General features: G+C 38.0%; 1 protein-coding gene across 13 annotated transcripts in view; it reads left to right on the top strand.

Moving 5' to 3' along the window:
- The window catches only part of usp6nl (USP6 N-terminal like), a 955431-nt gene that overhangs the window by 59819 nt on the left and 878975 nt on the right, over nt 1–16637 (top strand). For all 13 annotated transcript variants that reach the window (XR_011348145.1, XR_011348146.1, XR_011348148.1 and 10 more), the window contains exons 3-5: nt 2308–2390; nt 3859–3898; nt 5727–5807. Coding sequence is in view for 1 of the 13 variants with exons in the window: in XM_069908956.1 (XP_069765057.1) it covers nt 2308–2390; nt 3859–3898; nt 5727–5807 (204 nt within the window). In the remaining 12 variants the exon portion in view is untranslated. The remainder of the gene's footprint in view (nt 1–2307; nt 2391–3858; nt 3899–5726; nt 5808–16637) is intronic.

The raw sequence follows: 16637 nt of genomic DNA, 5'->3' as shown, positions 1-16637 counted from the left end.
ATGAGAGGTTGGTCAGGAAAGTTCAGATGCTTGGTGTTTGAGGTAGTAAACTGAATTTGACATTCACTTTTTTCATGAGAAACCAAAGCGTGGTAGTGGATGATTGCTTCTCAGACTGTAAACCTGTGACAAGTGGTGTGCCTCAGGAATCGGTGCTGGGTCCATTGTTGTTTGTCATCTATATCAATGATCCGGATGATAATATGGTAAATTGGATCAGCAAGTTTTCAGTTGACACAAAGATTAGAGGGGTTGTGGACAGTGAGGAAGGTTTTCAAAGCTTGCAGAGGGATCTGGACCAGCTGGAAAAATGGGCTGAAAAGTATCAAATGGAATTTAATGTAGACAAGTGTGAGGTTTTGCATTTTAGAAGGACCTACCAAGGTAGGACATGCATGGTAATTGGTAGAGCACTGAGTGTGGATCTGGGAATATGGATACATAATTTCCTGAAAATCTCTGGTAGATAGGGTTGTAACCAGAGCTTTTGGCATATGGCCTTCATAAATCAAAGTATTGAGTGGAGGAGTTGGGATGTTATAGTAAAGTTTAAACAGGTAAGGACTTTATTCCCTGGAATACAGAAAAATGAGGGGAGATTTGATAGAGATTCAAAATTATAAGTGGGTTGGAAAGAGTAAATGTGAGTAGCCTTTTTCCACTGAGGTTAGGGGAGAAAGAGGAAAATTTCTTCACACAGCAGTGGGAGTGCAGCATGAGCTGCCATTTAAAGTAGTGAATGTGGGCTTAATTTTAAAATTTAAGAAAATAAATTTGACATTTACATGGATGGGATTGGTATGGAGGACTATGGAATGGGTGCAAGTCAGTGGGTCTAGGAAGAATATTAGTTTGGCACCGACGAGAAGATCCTGTTTTCTGTGCTGTAATGTGTGGTTCTCGGTTGCAAGTTCTGTGAATATGGCAGGACAATAACCTCATGGCCAACAAGTTATTAAAAAGATTAGGGTTTTTTTCAAGGGAGGTAGATTGTCCAAAAGTAAGGAAGTATCACTTCATATTTGCCAAGTACTAGCTAAACTTGAAATGAAGTATTGTTTTCAGCTGCAGCTTGTACATTCTTGGAGACATTTCCCATTGTCACAAGGAACCAGATGCTTGAGTGATATGGGACGATGATACAAGTTGTGGTTATTTTGTGGAAAGCCATAGGTGAATTAACTTGCATGAAGGCTAACATACTGCTTGACATAGTTCCTCCAGCAGATTGATTAATGTGTCTCCAGAGATGGGGAAATTTATACAGCTAAGTTAATTAACTTCAAGTGAAACTTAAATGGAGGTATAATATTTTCACGTTTAGGGCAAGATAATCCTGAAAATATAAATCAAGTCGGAAATTAAGAAGGTCAGATAGGGTAAAGTTGATAGAAGCCGACTCATTAACATTAAATAAAAGAGAAAGGAGTTTAATATGCAGTTAAAAGGGAAAGATTTGTTTGGATTCTATTCTTCCAATTGATTGATTGAATGTTTATTGTGGAGGATGAAATGATCATGTCAGTATGCTTCTTCTGTTTTAACATGAGATGATTTGGAGGCATTGTGTGCAAATGAAGTTTTAGTGATGGAAAGAGTGGAGGGATTCGTTATGGTCACTTGAAGTTCCAAGAAGAAAGAAGAGGGAAAACATTCTCCTGGCAAGGGAGCCATTGACATCCGCATATGGGGCTAGTGCAATGTTGTGATGGTGCGAGCGACCCAGGTTCGAATCCAGTGCTGTCTATAAGGAGTCTGTCCATTCTCCCTGTGTCTGCATGGGTTTCCTCCAGGTGCAACAGTTTCCTCCCACCTTTCAAAAATGTTTGGGGGCTTTTGGTTAATTGGTGTATTTGGGCAGCCTGTTACCATGCTGTATGTCTAAATTTTTAAAAAATCCAAAAATGTGGTTTGAATAAGAAACCGTTTGAAAGAGTTGATGAAATAAGTGAAGTAGAGGGTGATGGGTAGTGAGCAAGAATTGGATGCTTTTGATGACTCGTCCAATAATCCACATACAACGATACAATATACAGATATACACAAGCTCCTCGCTTTGTAAATTTACATAGTTCATGTCCTTGTGTCAACAGTGAGAATGGAGAGTGAATTTTTCTTTCTTAGCATGTGTTCATGTTCAATAACTGAGCTGTTGACATTTCTATTCTTTTGATCTTTTAGATTATAAGGGAGCTTGAAAATTAAAATGACATTCATGTTTTTGGCAACGCTTTTCCCCTAACTCCATCCTTTTGCAACTAAATGCCAGATATCCTCATTGATGACCATGTTTCTTGTTTCTTTCAGGGACGAGAAGGAGCAAAAATTGATCCATGGGAAGATGCAGACTTCCACATTTATAAGATCACTGATCGATTTGGTTTTCTACAGTAAGGCACAACATTTCTTTTAAAACTATGTTTTGTGTTTAATTGATGCAGGACTATTATTTTTATGTACAAAGGATTTGGTTCTTCAGAAGTATGTAGCTGAGGGATTTCTCAACATAGAATACTGGTGTATCTGCAGTTGAGTCCACAAATGCATTGTAAATTCTAAATCAAATCATTGATTTATTCCAAAGAAAACATTTTTAAAAAGCACTACATTTCCATGAGTTGATTTTCTTTGTGTTAATTTGTCAAAATTTCCAGATTTATTTACATTAATCATGTCAGTCCATTTCTGAGTGAACTCTAATACCTTTTAAAGGATAGATATGTCTGACTAAAAATATGCTTCCCTTAGATCGCTAATGTCCTTTTAATTTTTTTAACCAAAATGTAACATTTAAAAAAAAATGCTACAACCTGATGGGTCTTTTCAAATCTTCTAGACTTGTATTAAGTTGCCTCTCAGAGGCTCCAGAGAGAAAAGTCTATAACCTTGCCTCATAAGACTTGTTTTCCAATTTCTCATTAGCTTCAATGAAAAAAAAAACTTAGTTTGTGCTCCGGAGAACAAGCATCTCAGTAGAATAAAAGCTCAACATTTAAAAAATATATCAATATCAGTATCCAAAATAGTTCATTTAAAATTTTGTTAACAGTTAAATTTTGACAGGGTGGACATCTTGCGATGGTGGGGTCATTGACTCAAGAGAAAGCTTTGCTCATTTAGGACAGATAAGATAGAATTGACATCTTCAGAATGTTCTTTGTTGAAAACCAGTGGGAGCAAAGGCAGGTTTTTGAGCATTATGGTGAAAAATTTTCAGAATTGAGACGACAGTCCGATCAGTCGTGGACTTGCTGAATGACGGTGTGTTCACAGGGCCCACTGATGTACCCTTTTTGTGGTGGTTTTACATGTGGAGAGGTAGGTGAGAGGCAAGGGTTGTCAGTCATATTCAGATGATGGTACCGCTTGTTGATCAGAACTTGTAAAGTTGATGACAAGGATTCTTCCAACAACTTAGGCAGAAAACTGAGGCTCAAAGGTTGTCAATGGACATTTTGATGGTTTTCCTCACCTACTGCTAGGGAATTTTGGAATGATCATGAAGTCAAAATGGTATGTCAGCAAGTATTACAGATTGCATTATGAATGGAGCTTATTCCAGTAAAAATAAACAAAGTCATGGATGCATAACCCAAAGAATCAAAGGCATTATGGCAGAAATTCATAAATCGTAGAATACCTAGTGTACACTTCTCCAGATTATACAAGGGAATAAAACTTTTATGGAATGCTTGTAACATTTAGCAGCACAGTGAACCAAACCTTGATACTTTTAATAATTACTTTTGATCTAAAAGTTCAGATTATTTTAGTTTTATTGCCATTAAAAATTTGCGGATGACGTTGTTCCCACTCGTGAATTATGTGCTCTGATTGTGATTTTTCTTTTGTAAACAGTGAGAAGGAGCTACCGATGCCTGATGCTTTGGAAGAAAAAGTAAGTAAATAGCAGCATCTTTCCCGAGCAGCCGCGAGTAAATTGGGATGCCCAGGAACTTTGGCTGTTAAATTCTTTAGTTTGTAGAAGCAGAGAATTATCAACGTATTCCTAACCTTTCTCGAGTAGGTGTTCATAATTATAAGTGGTAATTGGCTCTTAATTATTATTATTGTTGACAGAATATTCAAAGATCAATGATTTTTTATTTTGATCGTAAGTATTTGTGATTCTGCTTGTGCAGTGCATAAAGTAATGAGGAAATTATCAAGTTATTTTGTAATTAAACTTGACAAATGGGAGTTGGGTGTGATTTAATTATGTAATTTTGTTCATCAAGTTCCTGGGTCAGCAAATTATTTAAGGGAAATTCTTGAAATTAGTACATTGCCTTCTCTTTCAAAAGCTTGTCGCAGTTGGTGCAGATTCTGTTGTCAATGCATGACTTTGGGGCTTTTCTGCAATCTGGTTGATAAGTTTCTTTTTGGCAAACGAGATGATATCCAATTTGAAAAAAAATATAACTATGAAACTTTTATATTTTAAAAAAAAAATGATTAGTAGCTGTGCTGACTTCTGAGTCCTGATGGTGGTCCAATGCAGAGCTGATCTAGATAAACAAGAAAAGTCCCATGCTGTTTCTTAATCCCACTAAAAGTGCTCTGTGGCTATAGTTAGCCACACCATTCTTAATTTATGAAGAGTAAATAATATCCTGGCATGTTTTATTGGATACCACACCAGAGAGGGTGATGCCAAACTAAAGGGATTCTCTTGTCAAAAGAGAGATTCAAGACCCTGTGAATTACAGTAACCAGAAAAGGTGCATTATGTGTTACTCCTAATAAAAAGGGAATGCAGAAAATGTGGATTTCAAAAGGTAAAGCACTTTATGACTTTTGAAAATAAAGAGTAGAGCCTCATCGTGGAAGGATACTCTGTGATGCTTAAGAGGAAAACGAAAGGAGAAGACAGAAACTTGACCTCCTGGAAAGACACGATTTGGATTTCCTTATCCCAGGAGATGCACAACACAAGTGGCTTTTAAATAAGTAAGACCACCTCTAAGAAGTCAAGTTTCCAAATCCTTTGAAAAGGATCTGCGTTCTTATTAACAGAACGAACACCCAGTGGTATTTTGAAAGAAAATAGCCAAGAGAAGCAGCCTCATTTGTGCCCAGAAGATGGTCACTCCTGTTCGAAGAATGACTCAAAGATGGCTCATCAGTTTAAAGAGATCTGAAAATGTAATGATTAAAAGTGCTTCTTAATTACTTCTGAGCTGCATTTTAAAATGATCCCGAAGTCAACAAGATTTTTGAAACTGGACTTTAAGACACTTTTTCAGAATCAAGTTTAAACTGATGGTTTTGGTCTTTAATATACACACACACATTTGTGCATAGTGGGGTTAAATTTAGAGTTCAGTTTAGAGATAAATAAGAAATGTTATGTTATTAATAGTTTAATTAAAAACTATTATTTTGAATTCTGGTGAATTTTCCATTGCTGTTCCTTTGTTGGTACTAATAAGGTTCGTTAGTTCGTAACACAATTCACCCAGATTTTAAGCAATCAGTGTTCAATGCAGAAAGCCAGTAGCTTAAGAAAAGTAGCCATTTTATTCAATGTATCTGGAAGATATTTTAATAGATGTAGTTGTTAATAGCTATACTGAAAATCATCCTTAAATAAAATGTTATGCAACTGCTTGAATGTTGCCATGGTGCTGGCTATTCCTTAGTGGCAACATGCAGCTAACGTATAATTGAGAACGTTCATGCCTTCACTATTTTTACTGCTTAATATTGTTGACTTGTATTTACAGCTAAAACAAATTGAGATTGAAAGGACAGGAAAATGGTTAAAAATGTTGAAAAGCTGGGACAAGTACAAGAATAGTGAAAAGGTAAGTGATTGGATTTAAAAAAAAAGTGATACAAGGATAATTTGTTTAGAAGGAAGAATAGTAACATTTAATATAAATTTATTATTAAAACTAAATGGTGGAAGGGTGCAGAAACTGCAGAACAAGGATTTGGGGGCTCTCGTACACGACACAAAAAGCAAGCAGGCAGGAGCAGAAAGTAATTGGGAAGGCTGAATGTTGGCTTTGAATTCATGGGGATGGAGACTAAAAGTGAATGTCTTACTGTAATTGTACATCAAATTGATGAGATGACTTCTGTGAACATATAGATTAAATTAGACATGCGGCATGGTAACAGGCCCTTCTGGCCCACAAGCACGTGCCCCCCCTCCCCAAATACACCCAAATAACTACAGCCCCCTGTACATTTAGAAGGGTGTGATGAAACCAGACCACCCAGGGAAAACCCATGTGGATAAGGGGAGGGTGTTATAAACTTACAGAGGGTCCCATATTCGAATGCAGGTTGTTGGTGATCGTGCTACCCATTTGAAGCTAAGCCAAAGATTTAAGAAAAGATGTTTGATAATTTGGAGGCAGTTCAAAGAAAATCCATTGCTATAAATGTAGGTGTGGAGGAAAATGTGGAAACGTTTAACAAGTTGGGTTGACTCATTGCAGTTTAGAAAAATGTGAAGCAACGTTATTGAAGCATTGGATTACAAGGAACAAGACCGTGTAGATGCTTGGAGGTTGTCTCCCGATAAGACATCTAAAGCCTGAGGGTGAGATCTCAGAATAAGCAGGTCAACCATTTAAGACTGAAATGAGGAAGAATTTTTTTTTTTTTTAATTGTCAAAGGGATTTAAGGTTTGGAATTGCTTGCCTCAAAAGCAACGGAGATGGAATTGTTGAATTTATGTAATGCTGAGAGATTTTTAAGCAGTAAGGAAATGAGGAGTTCTGGAGATGGTGGGGAAAACTGGGCAGGAAAGTTGATGCTAAATGGAAAATGTAGAACATGATGGATAATGATAATAAATTGTCAAACACAGAAGTGCAATGTACATATGAACCAAAATTCTTCATTTCTGCAGCCAAGGGGTAGATTTTGTTTAAAAAAAAACATTCACAATAATATACATTATTATTGAATCATAGAGAAGGTTTGAGGGGCCTTCGCTTGTTTCTAATATCATAGGTCACGCATGGCCTAATTAGTTGCAAATGCTGATCCTGTGGGTGTCCTTTTGAGCATTGGTATTTGAGCAAGTGCAGTTCAACGAACTGCATTTGGGCTATGGGAATATGTACTTGCACATCTTAAAGGACATAATCTAGACGTTAATTTGTACAGGGGGATGGACTAAATATCATACTTATTTTTCTTTCATTGATAAAGTTGTTTAGTTTTAAATGAAGAGAAGGAAAACCTGCATTCGTGGAGAGGCAAATAAAACATTGTTTCGGGTGGATGATCTTCCATCTGTTTTCTGTTCACCAATGATGCCTGACCTCACTTGAGCAGCACGGTTAACGCAAAACTGTTACAGCACCAGTGACTGGGGCCGTGGTTTGAATCCCGCGCTATCTGAAAGGAATTTGTACGTTCTCCCCCTTTCTGCTTGGGTTTCCTCTGGGGACTCTGGTTTCCTTCCACCATTTGAAACATACCTGGGGTTGTTGGTTAATTGGGTGCCATGGATTCATGGGCAGAAATGGCCTGTTACCGAGCTGTATGTCTATTTTTTAAAAAATAATTTTAAAAAATGTAAAATGTTAAAAAATTCAAATTTAAAAAATATAATCAAAGAATTAAAATTTAAAAATATAAAATTTAAGAAAAACATTTACAGCACTGTTGTAATGTGATAAATCCCAGTTTTGCTTCAATTAAAAGATGGATAGTTTTGCATTGTTAGGGGATTAAGGGTTATGGGGAACAGTCAGGTAGGTGTTCAAAGTTCAGATTTATTGATAGAGTACGTAAATGACATCACATACAACCCTGAGATTCATTTTCCTGCGGGCCTGACAGAATTTCTACTTATCGGTGGTGCAAAAAAACTGTACTTGGGAGAATTTTGCCTGTGATGTACTGGGCTGTGTCCGCTACCTTTTGCAGGGCTTTCCGCTCAAAGGTATTGGTGTCCCCATGCCAGGTTGTGATACTGCCAGTCAGAACACTTTTCACTACACATCTGCCAAGTTTGCTAAGGTTTCTGAAGTCATACCAAACCTCTGCAAACCCCTGAGGAAGTCAAAGCGCTGGCATGCTTTCTTCACAATGACATTAGTGTGTTGGGTCTAGGAAAGGTCATCTGATATAGTGCCTTACAGGAATTTAAATTTGTTCACCCTTTCCCCCTCTGATTTCCCCCAATAATTACTGAATCGTACACATCTGGTTTTCCCTTCCTGAAATCCACAATCAGCTCCTTGGTTTTAGTGACATTGGGTGCAAGGTTGACCATTCAGTCAAGTTTTCAATCACCCTCCTGTATGCAAGCTGATCACCCCCTTTTACCGTGGTACAGTCAGTGAATTTGTAGGTGGAGTGGGGTCCATGGCCAGATCATGACTGAGCAGGCTTGATGTCTAGATGGACTCTGCATGTTCCAATTTCTTGTTCTTTCTAATCATATTCACATTGCTGTTTCATCTTTGTTCATTGAATGTTTCATCAACAAATGACTAATTCAAATGAGTCCACTCCAGTCAGTCACACAGCAAAAACACATCCTTCAGAGCACCATGTCCTTGCCAATCCCTTTTCTAGCAAATGCTTTGGAGCCTTCATAACTGAAATTCTTGGTATTCATCCTGAATTAAACTTCATTTAAACATAGACATGAGTAAGTAGTTTCAGATATTTTAGAGCATTTAGTTTCAGAACAAAATTAGCTCAAGAGTGATAATGAGGGCAAAATCTGAGTGTTTGGGATGACTTTGTTTACTGCAGTAAAAGGTAGGGTACACTGTTTCAAGTTATTGCTTAATCTAAATGAGGTCCACGATGGGCAAGTTTGAATGTCAATATTTTCTTTGGAATGAAGCAGGAGTTTGGTTTGTGAAGGGTAAAGTTAGATGGGAGAATCAAAGTGGATGGTGTGTAAATGGAGTGGAGACATGATGTGGCAAAGAGTAATTGTGCAGGAACAATTGCAAAAGGTAGTCGCTATGTTGGATTGAATAAATTCATGATCTCCTTCCATGATAGTAGGGGAGAAGGATTTGAGTTGGCTGTAATAAGAGGAACACGAGGTTATCATTTGTTTCCTTTAAGGTAAGGAATTCTAAAAAGAAGCAGTCAACTCTTATTGATTATACAATACAACTCAGATTATCTGAAATTGGATTCTCCTTTTTAATCCATATTTTTTTTAAAAACTTTGGATAAATGAGGATATGCAAAACAAATCAGAAATCCTCATTTTTCTGAAATTTTTTTTTGAGCCGAACTGGCTTTGCTGGTGGAAAAAAAATTCACTCCAAATGAAATTAGAACAATTGTCCTTGTTTCAGGTAACACCCTTCCCTCTCTCTTCCTACTTCTTCTTCACAAACCCCTCTCCCATGCACCCTCCCAAGCTGCGTCCCACTGTCTTTGAGCCACAAGCAGTCCAGAAGAATCCCTTGTCCCAGAGTCATCAATGAGAGTGGCCTCCCGGGTAGGAGTGGGACCTCGGGGCTGAGTGGTGTTCCGTTCTTCCTCGGCACAGTGGAGCTCCCGGCTCCAAACTGTCCTCTCGGCCTACTATCGCGCACGCACACCAGACTCCCTGTTATTTTCATGCTTAAAAAGCTTTCCCTTGTATGTTGTTGTTTAAACATTGATACAAGTGATTTTCTGTTACTACTGGGCTTTTTTTTAAACCAAAAATGTTCTTCAGAGTTGTAGTGTATATTTAAGCCAGATGTACTATTCATTTAAAAATGAAATAATTATTCCAATAATTCTAGCTTGATCATGAAAGAATTGCAAATAATTTGATTGACATCAATTGCTACAACTTTTATGATGCAATCTACCAGTATGCTTAGACGCTGATTGTGTCGGAGGTCTGGATCTGGAACTTAGTTGCTGACAGATCAAATGGGAGTCTGTGCGGCTGTGGGAGCGCTGGAAGCAAATGCACGGACACTCAGTGATTCTGAAGGGACTCTATTTTGCTTTTCTTTCTCTCTCACTGTAAAGGGCACTGCTTTATGACAGCCACAAGGTAGTTTCATTTAATATTACATGTTCTGGACCATTACATAACAATAAAGGCATATGGAATCTTGCTGCTTTGTGTCTTTCTGTCCTGTCAAACAACCTTTGTCAGCAGAAAGTCTCACAGGAGAACGATCTGCTAATACATTGAGATGTTTTGTGAATGAGATCAATATTGAAGAGGCAGAAACATTCTGTGACAAGAGCAACTTTTTAATCTATTCTATTCTTAATGTTTAGTATTTGAGTTGTGTGGCTTCGTTTCCATTCTGAATGAACTGAGCTGGAAAGCAAGTTTATTCTGATAGATGATTGTGTTCTTTCATCATAATGAGATTCTGGAGGAATCGTTAGGAAATACTTCTGTGTAAATATTTGGCCAAATTGTAATCCAGAATCATCCTGCAAATTGATTTTATATGACTTGAAGAGAATAAACTTTGACACTTTCATAATTGATTGAGCACCACCACTGAATTTAATTTCATTCACCCTTGATTAACAATGCACTTTTTCTCAGGTAAAGTCCCTTTGGACATGAATACTTTCACACAAGTGCTTCTAATTAATATTTCAGTCCATTCTTTTTCTGAAGAGGATTGGTTAGATATCTGTTATGGTAGTGTAACGAGATTGATAAATGCACATTGTGCAATGATTAATTACAATTTTTTACATCAATTATATTTGACACCTGAAAAATAAAAAAAGGTTTTCACAAATCAGATTTGTGTTTGAGATGTGGTGATATGGTTGGAACTTTCGTGCTGTTTGGTCATGTATACATGTACAATAATTTTGGAAGAAAATTCAATCGTTTTTAGAATATCTGTATACAATTAAAATCATTTTAGATCCAACAGTATTTTTATTGGGTAGTTTGCAACCTCTGAAAGGTTTGGGATTAGATAAGTTCCAGCTTGCTTTTGTATATTTAGCTTTATCCGTAGCGAAAAAATGTATTGCTAGTACGTGAAAGATACAAATATGATTGATATTAATAGATGGCATAATAAGATGAAATATGGTCTAATAATGGAAAAAATTACATATGTTTCACATGATAATTATAATTTTTTTATTAACAAGTGGCTGTTGTACTCGGAATATTTATACTTCAATTTATATTGATTAGATTTTAATGTGTATATTTAACTTATTTTTTATTTATGGCTCTCCTTAGAGTTGGCTGAGGGGGGGAGATTTTTTCTTTATATATATGTGTGTGTGTGTATATATATATATATATATATATATATATATATATGTGTGTGTGTTCATGTTTAATTGCTGTATATGTCATATTTGTTTTCTGAACTAATAAAGTTTAAAAAAAATTTCAGTCCATTAAGCTAACATTATTCAGCTAGAATTGATAAAATACCAGTTTAAGTTGGCGGCAGGTATAAAATAAAAGGGTCGATTCTTACTAATTTTCAAAAGTTAATGTCATTATGAGCTTGTTCATTCATCTTAAACACTTACTCAAGTGCATTATATTGAAATTATTTTTGCTCTGTTGTTCTTTATTCTTAAATCTAACCTCCTTCACACTTTTCATTGTAGAATGATACAATCTGAAAATCCTTGCCATTGAAGAGATTACTTCTGCCTGCTCGCTATCTTCTTTCTTGGCATACTGACTGCAACATATGTTTCTTCTTCCCCAAGCCAAACTTCTCTACTTGCATACAGAAATGTGATATTCGGTAGTGCTAAAACTTTGATAGAAGGGCTGGTTTTGCAGAGCTAGTTTGCGCATTAGCTACTGGAACTAGCATGTGGTTTTGGTTTAATCCCTAGTGCAACTTGAGTGTTATGAATACCGCTGCTTAATGATTAAAAGAAACAAGGAAGGGATATCAAGAATGGGCGGATGGCATATCGCTTAGCAGATTTGTTTTTCATTTGACACCTTGGATTTAGTTCTCTTGCAGAATAAAGAATCACAACCAACTCTTATTCTGAACACTGCCTATAAATATTGGGTGTGATTTAATCTTGACAGTCCAATTCCAAGAGCCGATCCTTTAACAGCTTGGAGAATTTTTTTTCTTTGTTTTTGAGGATTGTCAAGTGCGACATGACTAAGTTACTGTTTTTCCACCTTTGAGTTGTTTAATAACCTCCACTTCCAAATTGATACTTCTCCTTTGCCTCTTCCTGCGACTATCACTAGCACTGGTTTTGTGGTGTTTGGGAGCCATAATAGATAGAAAATACAAAAGACATGTGTTGCATGTGGGAAGTGTGGGAGTCTGATTATGCCTGTTCGCTGATTGGGTTTTCTGAGCTATTATAACCTTATGGGACCTGAGACGTATATGCGGTCGGACACTGCCCGAAGTTAAGCTGCGCATACCTATATATCACACTTGAAAATTATTTTTTTAATAATTTATTATAATCAATAGTTGATAAAACAATAGGCTATTTCATGCCAGGCCTCCGCCTTGAAATTGGTTACAGGAGCGAATGGAAAACTAAGAACTTACCTTTCAGACAGCAGCCCCAAAAGGCTGCTCCAGTATCTATTTCATATCCAGAGGTGCCTTCCGAATCCAATGGAGGCAGGGCGGCTGGTGCCATAGTGCCACCGTCATAAAAATGCGGCAGAGCGATGGCCGTTTTCCCTACCCATAATCCCCCAGGCAGCTGGAACCACTCGTGGTTCCCAGAACCGTTCCAGCTGCCTGGGGGATTATGGGTAGGGAAAATGGCCATTGCTCTTCCGCACCTTGAGCCACAGAACACAGCCCCGAAGGATGAAATGGCCCAGTGTGGCTGTCCCAGCCTGCACCGCCCTGCTGACTGCCTGCTGGCCACCCACAGATGGTCCCCACTGCCCCACCGCCCCTGACTTGGAGGGAAAGGGAGGAGTGGGGAGTTGGATCGCCATCAGCCGCCCCTAAACAGCCGCTTAGTGCAGCTATATACTCAGATCGATCAGCAGAGCAAAGTGGTCTACCGATTATCCCTCTCGGAGAGAGGTTAGATTATGCAGCTTGGAGGCCACCTCCACACATTCAGAGAGGGACGTGGTTATATGTTTTGGCGGAGGTTCTCCGCCTTTACATAGACTTTTGCACTATCTGAATGGGCCTAATAATAGAAAATGTTGACTTACTACACTTTTAATTTTTTCAAGAAAATATCCATAGACTACTGTTACGGGTTATATTATGTTTTATATATTAATATCTTTAAAAGAGAGATTTTGGGGGTTCAGTGTTGGACACCACATCTCATTTAAAATGCAAGAGCTCTGGCTGAAGCTGGACAATCAGGTACCAGTGATTTTGCAAAGACAATGAACATCTTTGGGAAAGAATTTCAAAAGCAGGTTCAAATGGAAGAGTCTGGGCTCAAGTGCTGATACAAATCTTTTAAGGATTGGGTTTGGAACCCTGCAGAGAGTTCTGGTTTTTTACAAGCAGAGAGAGAAGAAAGACCAAAAAGGATTTCTATTTTAGAGAGAGAGAGAGAGAGAAGTCAGTTCTGCAAAAGCAGTTGAGGCTGCAACATGGCAAGCTGGCAAGTTTGTTGAAAACCTCATTTTGAAGCTGGGTTGTAAGTTCTGAGTTCAGCCTGTTGTAGTCCTTACAAGAGGAAATGGCTGGCTAGAGCGTTTCTCCTGAAATAATGGAAATAAGAGGAACTCTGTAGTGACTTGGAAGAAGAGGTTATCATTTGGAAAATCCATGATGGGGCAAGTTTCTTTGGCAAGACACTGAAGTGAGTGATCGGAGGAAATCAATTTGTGTTCAACGACCAACAAATCTCTCTCTGAAACCAACAAGAACCTGAACAGAAACCATTTAACTTTAAGCACCAGAGCCTGGTGAAAATTCATAAATGTTAAATTCTGTGCACAGTATAATTGCCTGATTCCGATGAACTTGGAGAAGTGAGATTGGACTGTGAATCAAAAGATCTTTCCTGAACATATACACATTATATTCACAAGCACTTAGAATTAGAAGGGGGTTAAGTTAATAGTAATAAGTTGATGTTGATCCTGTTTTTATATTTAAAGAAAATTAAAAGCAACTTTTGTTAAAGTAACCATTTGTCTTGGTTAATTTCTATTGCTCCTGGATTTTGGGGTTCTCTGGGCTCGTAACATTACTCTGAATAATAACATTTATTTTCATATTATGACAGCACTGCCCCCTACCAGCTGCCAATCAGATTTTGGTCCCATCCCATCCTTTAGTGTACGCCTTGCTGTTGGATCCATGTAAATTACCTGGACTGGACTCTCTAGCCTGCCTGTACTTGGCTTGGGACACTGGGTGTTGTTATTGGATTAACCCTCCTGGTACCAAGCCATTGATCTCTAATGACCTGGACTAGACTCTCCAGCACTATAAAGGTGCCTTGTGTTCTTTGTTCTTCCTCTTTGCCAGCTTGAGACCACCCTGCTTCACTCCAGGCCTAGATACATGGAAGGGCACTGGAGAAACTGTTGGAAAGATGTGCACCTTTTAAAAAGGGTTGGAAGTACTTAATTAGTGTCCCTTGTAGCCTAGAGCTGTGCCTGCACTGAGTCAAGGGGTGATGGGGCATCATAAAGATTTTTTTCCTTTATCAGTGTATATACCATTTTGTGTGTGTGTATTTTGTTCCCAGGCTATTTTTCCCCACAGTCGTTATTAATTGTACACGTGTTTCAGTGTTACTATTACTTTCCCATGGCTTGTGTGTGTGTGTTTACCATTTCCCACACTTGCCTTCTGTAAATAAAATCCTTTACTACCAAAATTGTGTCCAGATTCCTTCCCTTTGAGACCTACTAAACTTGTTTCCTCACTCACAACACCTAGACATTGTACATTGTATGTATATATATATATGTATGTGTGTATATATATATATATATATATGCACTGAAATTCTTGCTTGCTGCAGCTGGATAGGTACTGGGGGAGGAAGAGGAGGGAAACAACAAAAAAAACTACAATAACTAAGTTGAATTAAAAAGAGACAATCCTGGCTCTTTGTTACCTTCACTGTGCACTATGAACTAAATGGAGCTTGCATACAATATTTCATTAAATTTGCCAATGTTAAATGCAAAAGTTACAGCTGAATGGAAATTGAAATCAGCTAATTTGTTTAAATAATTTACCACAAACAATGTTCATCATATTACATAATATAGATTTCTAAATTATTCTTAACAGATTATCCTCACAAATTTACATGCAATCTTAAAATGAAAAAAATCAAAAAGATCGGAAACAGAAAATGCAGGAATTTTTGTGGCAGCATCAAATTAGGAAAACGTAGCAAATCAGTATGTTTCAATTTACATAGAGAGAAGAACAGAGTTTTGTGATTGAGTACAATCTAAGAAAAACACGAAAAATGCAGATATTGGATTCTTGAACAACAAAGACCTACTGTAGGAACTCAACAAGTCCGATAACATCCACAGGTAGAAATAGTCTTGATAAAGGGTAAACCATTTCTACTCATGGATGCTGTCACCAGCTGAGTTCCTCCTTCAATTCTTTGTTTGCTGCAATCTGAATGAAGTAAATGATGATGCTGGCTGAGAGAAGGTGGTGAAGTCTTGATAATTGGAAATCATCTGAGGCAAATCGAAGATGAGTAAGTGCAGAGATGATAAAAACAACATGAGAACATTGCAAATTTCACATAAAAGAACATGCTGAAAATACTAAGCAGGTCAGGAAGCTTGTATGGAGAGTTTTGTTCGCATCACATCAAGATGGAGGAAGTCAGCTGATCTCGCAGTGTCATAGGAGGGATATTACTGATGTTTTGGGCCTGAGCGCTCCCTCAACGTATGAATGAAAAAAAGACAGGTTTGAATTAAAGGAGGGGGAGGAGTACAGTCCAACAACCAAAAGGTGTTAATTGGATATGATAATAGAAAAGGTGAGAGTTGATTTTGGCTCAGTGAAAGAAAAGGGAAGAAAGAATACGGGTAGATGGGTGGGGTGTTTCTAACAGAAGCTAGAGATGTCAATGGTTGTGGTTTGCATAAAGGAAGGGGATTGAAAACGTAACTGAATGGTGCACCAACAGTAACCTTGCACTCATTGTCTCCAAAAATAAGGAGCTGATTGTTGACCAGGAAAGGAAAGCAAGAGGTGTACAATCCAGTGATTGTTGGGGGATCAGAGGGGGTGAGCGATTTTAAGTTCTTGGGGGACACTATCTTGTATGGTCTTTTCAGGACTCAACACACCAATGGCATCGGGATGAAAGCACATTAGCGCCTCTACTTGTTCAGCAGTTTGTGGAGGTCCAGCATGACACCAGAAACTCTGACAAATTTCGATAGAGGTGTGGTCTGGTATGGGGACAACAATGCCCTTGAGCGTAAAGCCCTCAAAAAGGTAATGGACACAGCCCAGGGCATCACAGACAAAACCCTCCCCACTATTGCATGCATTTGCAAAGAACGCTGCTGTCAGGGAGCAGCAGCAATCATCTGTTCTCCCTAATGCCATCAGGAAAGAGGCGTTGGTGCCACAAAACTTGCACTACCAGCTTCAGGAACAGCTGCTATCCTGCCATCAGATTCTTCAATGACAAACTCAATCAGAGGCTCATTTAAAGACTCTTGTGAACTTTATTGATTTTCTTTGTTCTCTCTGTATTGCGCAGTTTGCTTTCA

Source organism: Narcine bancroftii, chromosome 13 (genome assembly GCF_036971445.1).
Source record: "Narcine bancroftii isolate sNarBan1 chromosome 13, sNarBan1.hap1, whole genome shotgun sequence".
NCBI classification, from domain to species: Eukaryota; Metazoa; Chordata; class Chondrichthyes; order Torpediniformes; family Narcinidae; genus Narcine; species Narcine bancroftii.
Note: the sequence above shows the minus strand (reverse complement) of the source record. Positions and strands in the feature narration are given on the sequence as shown.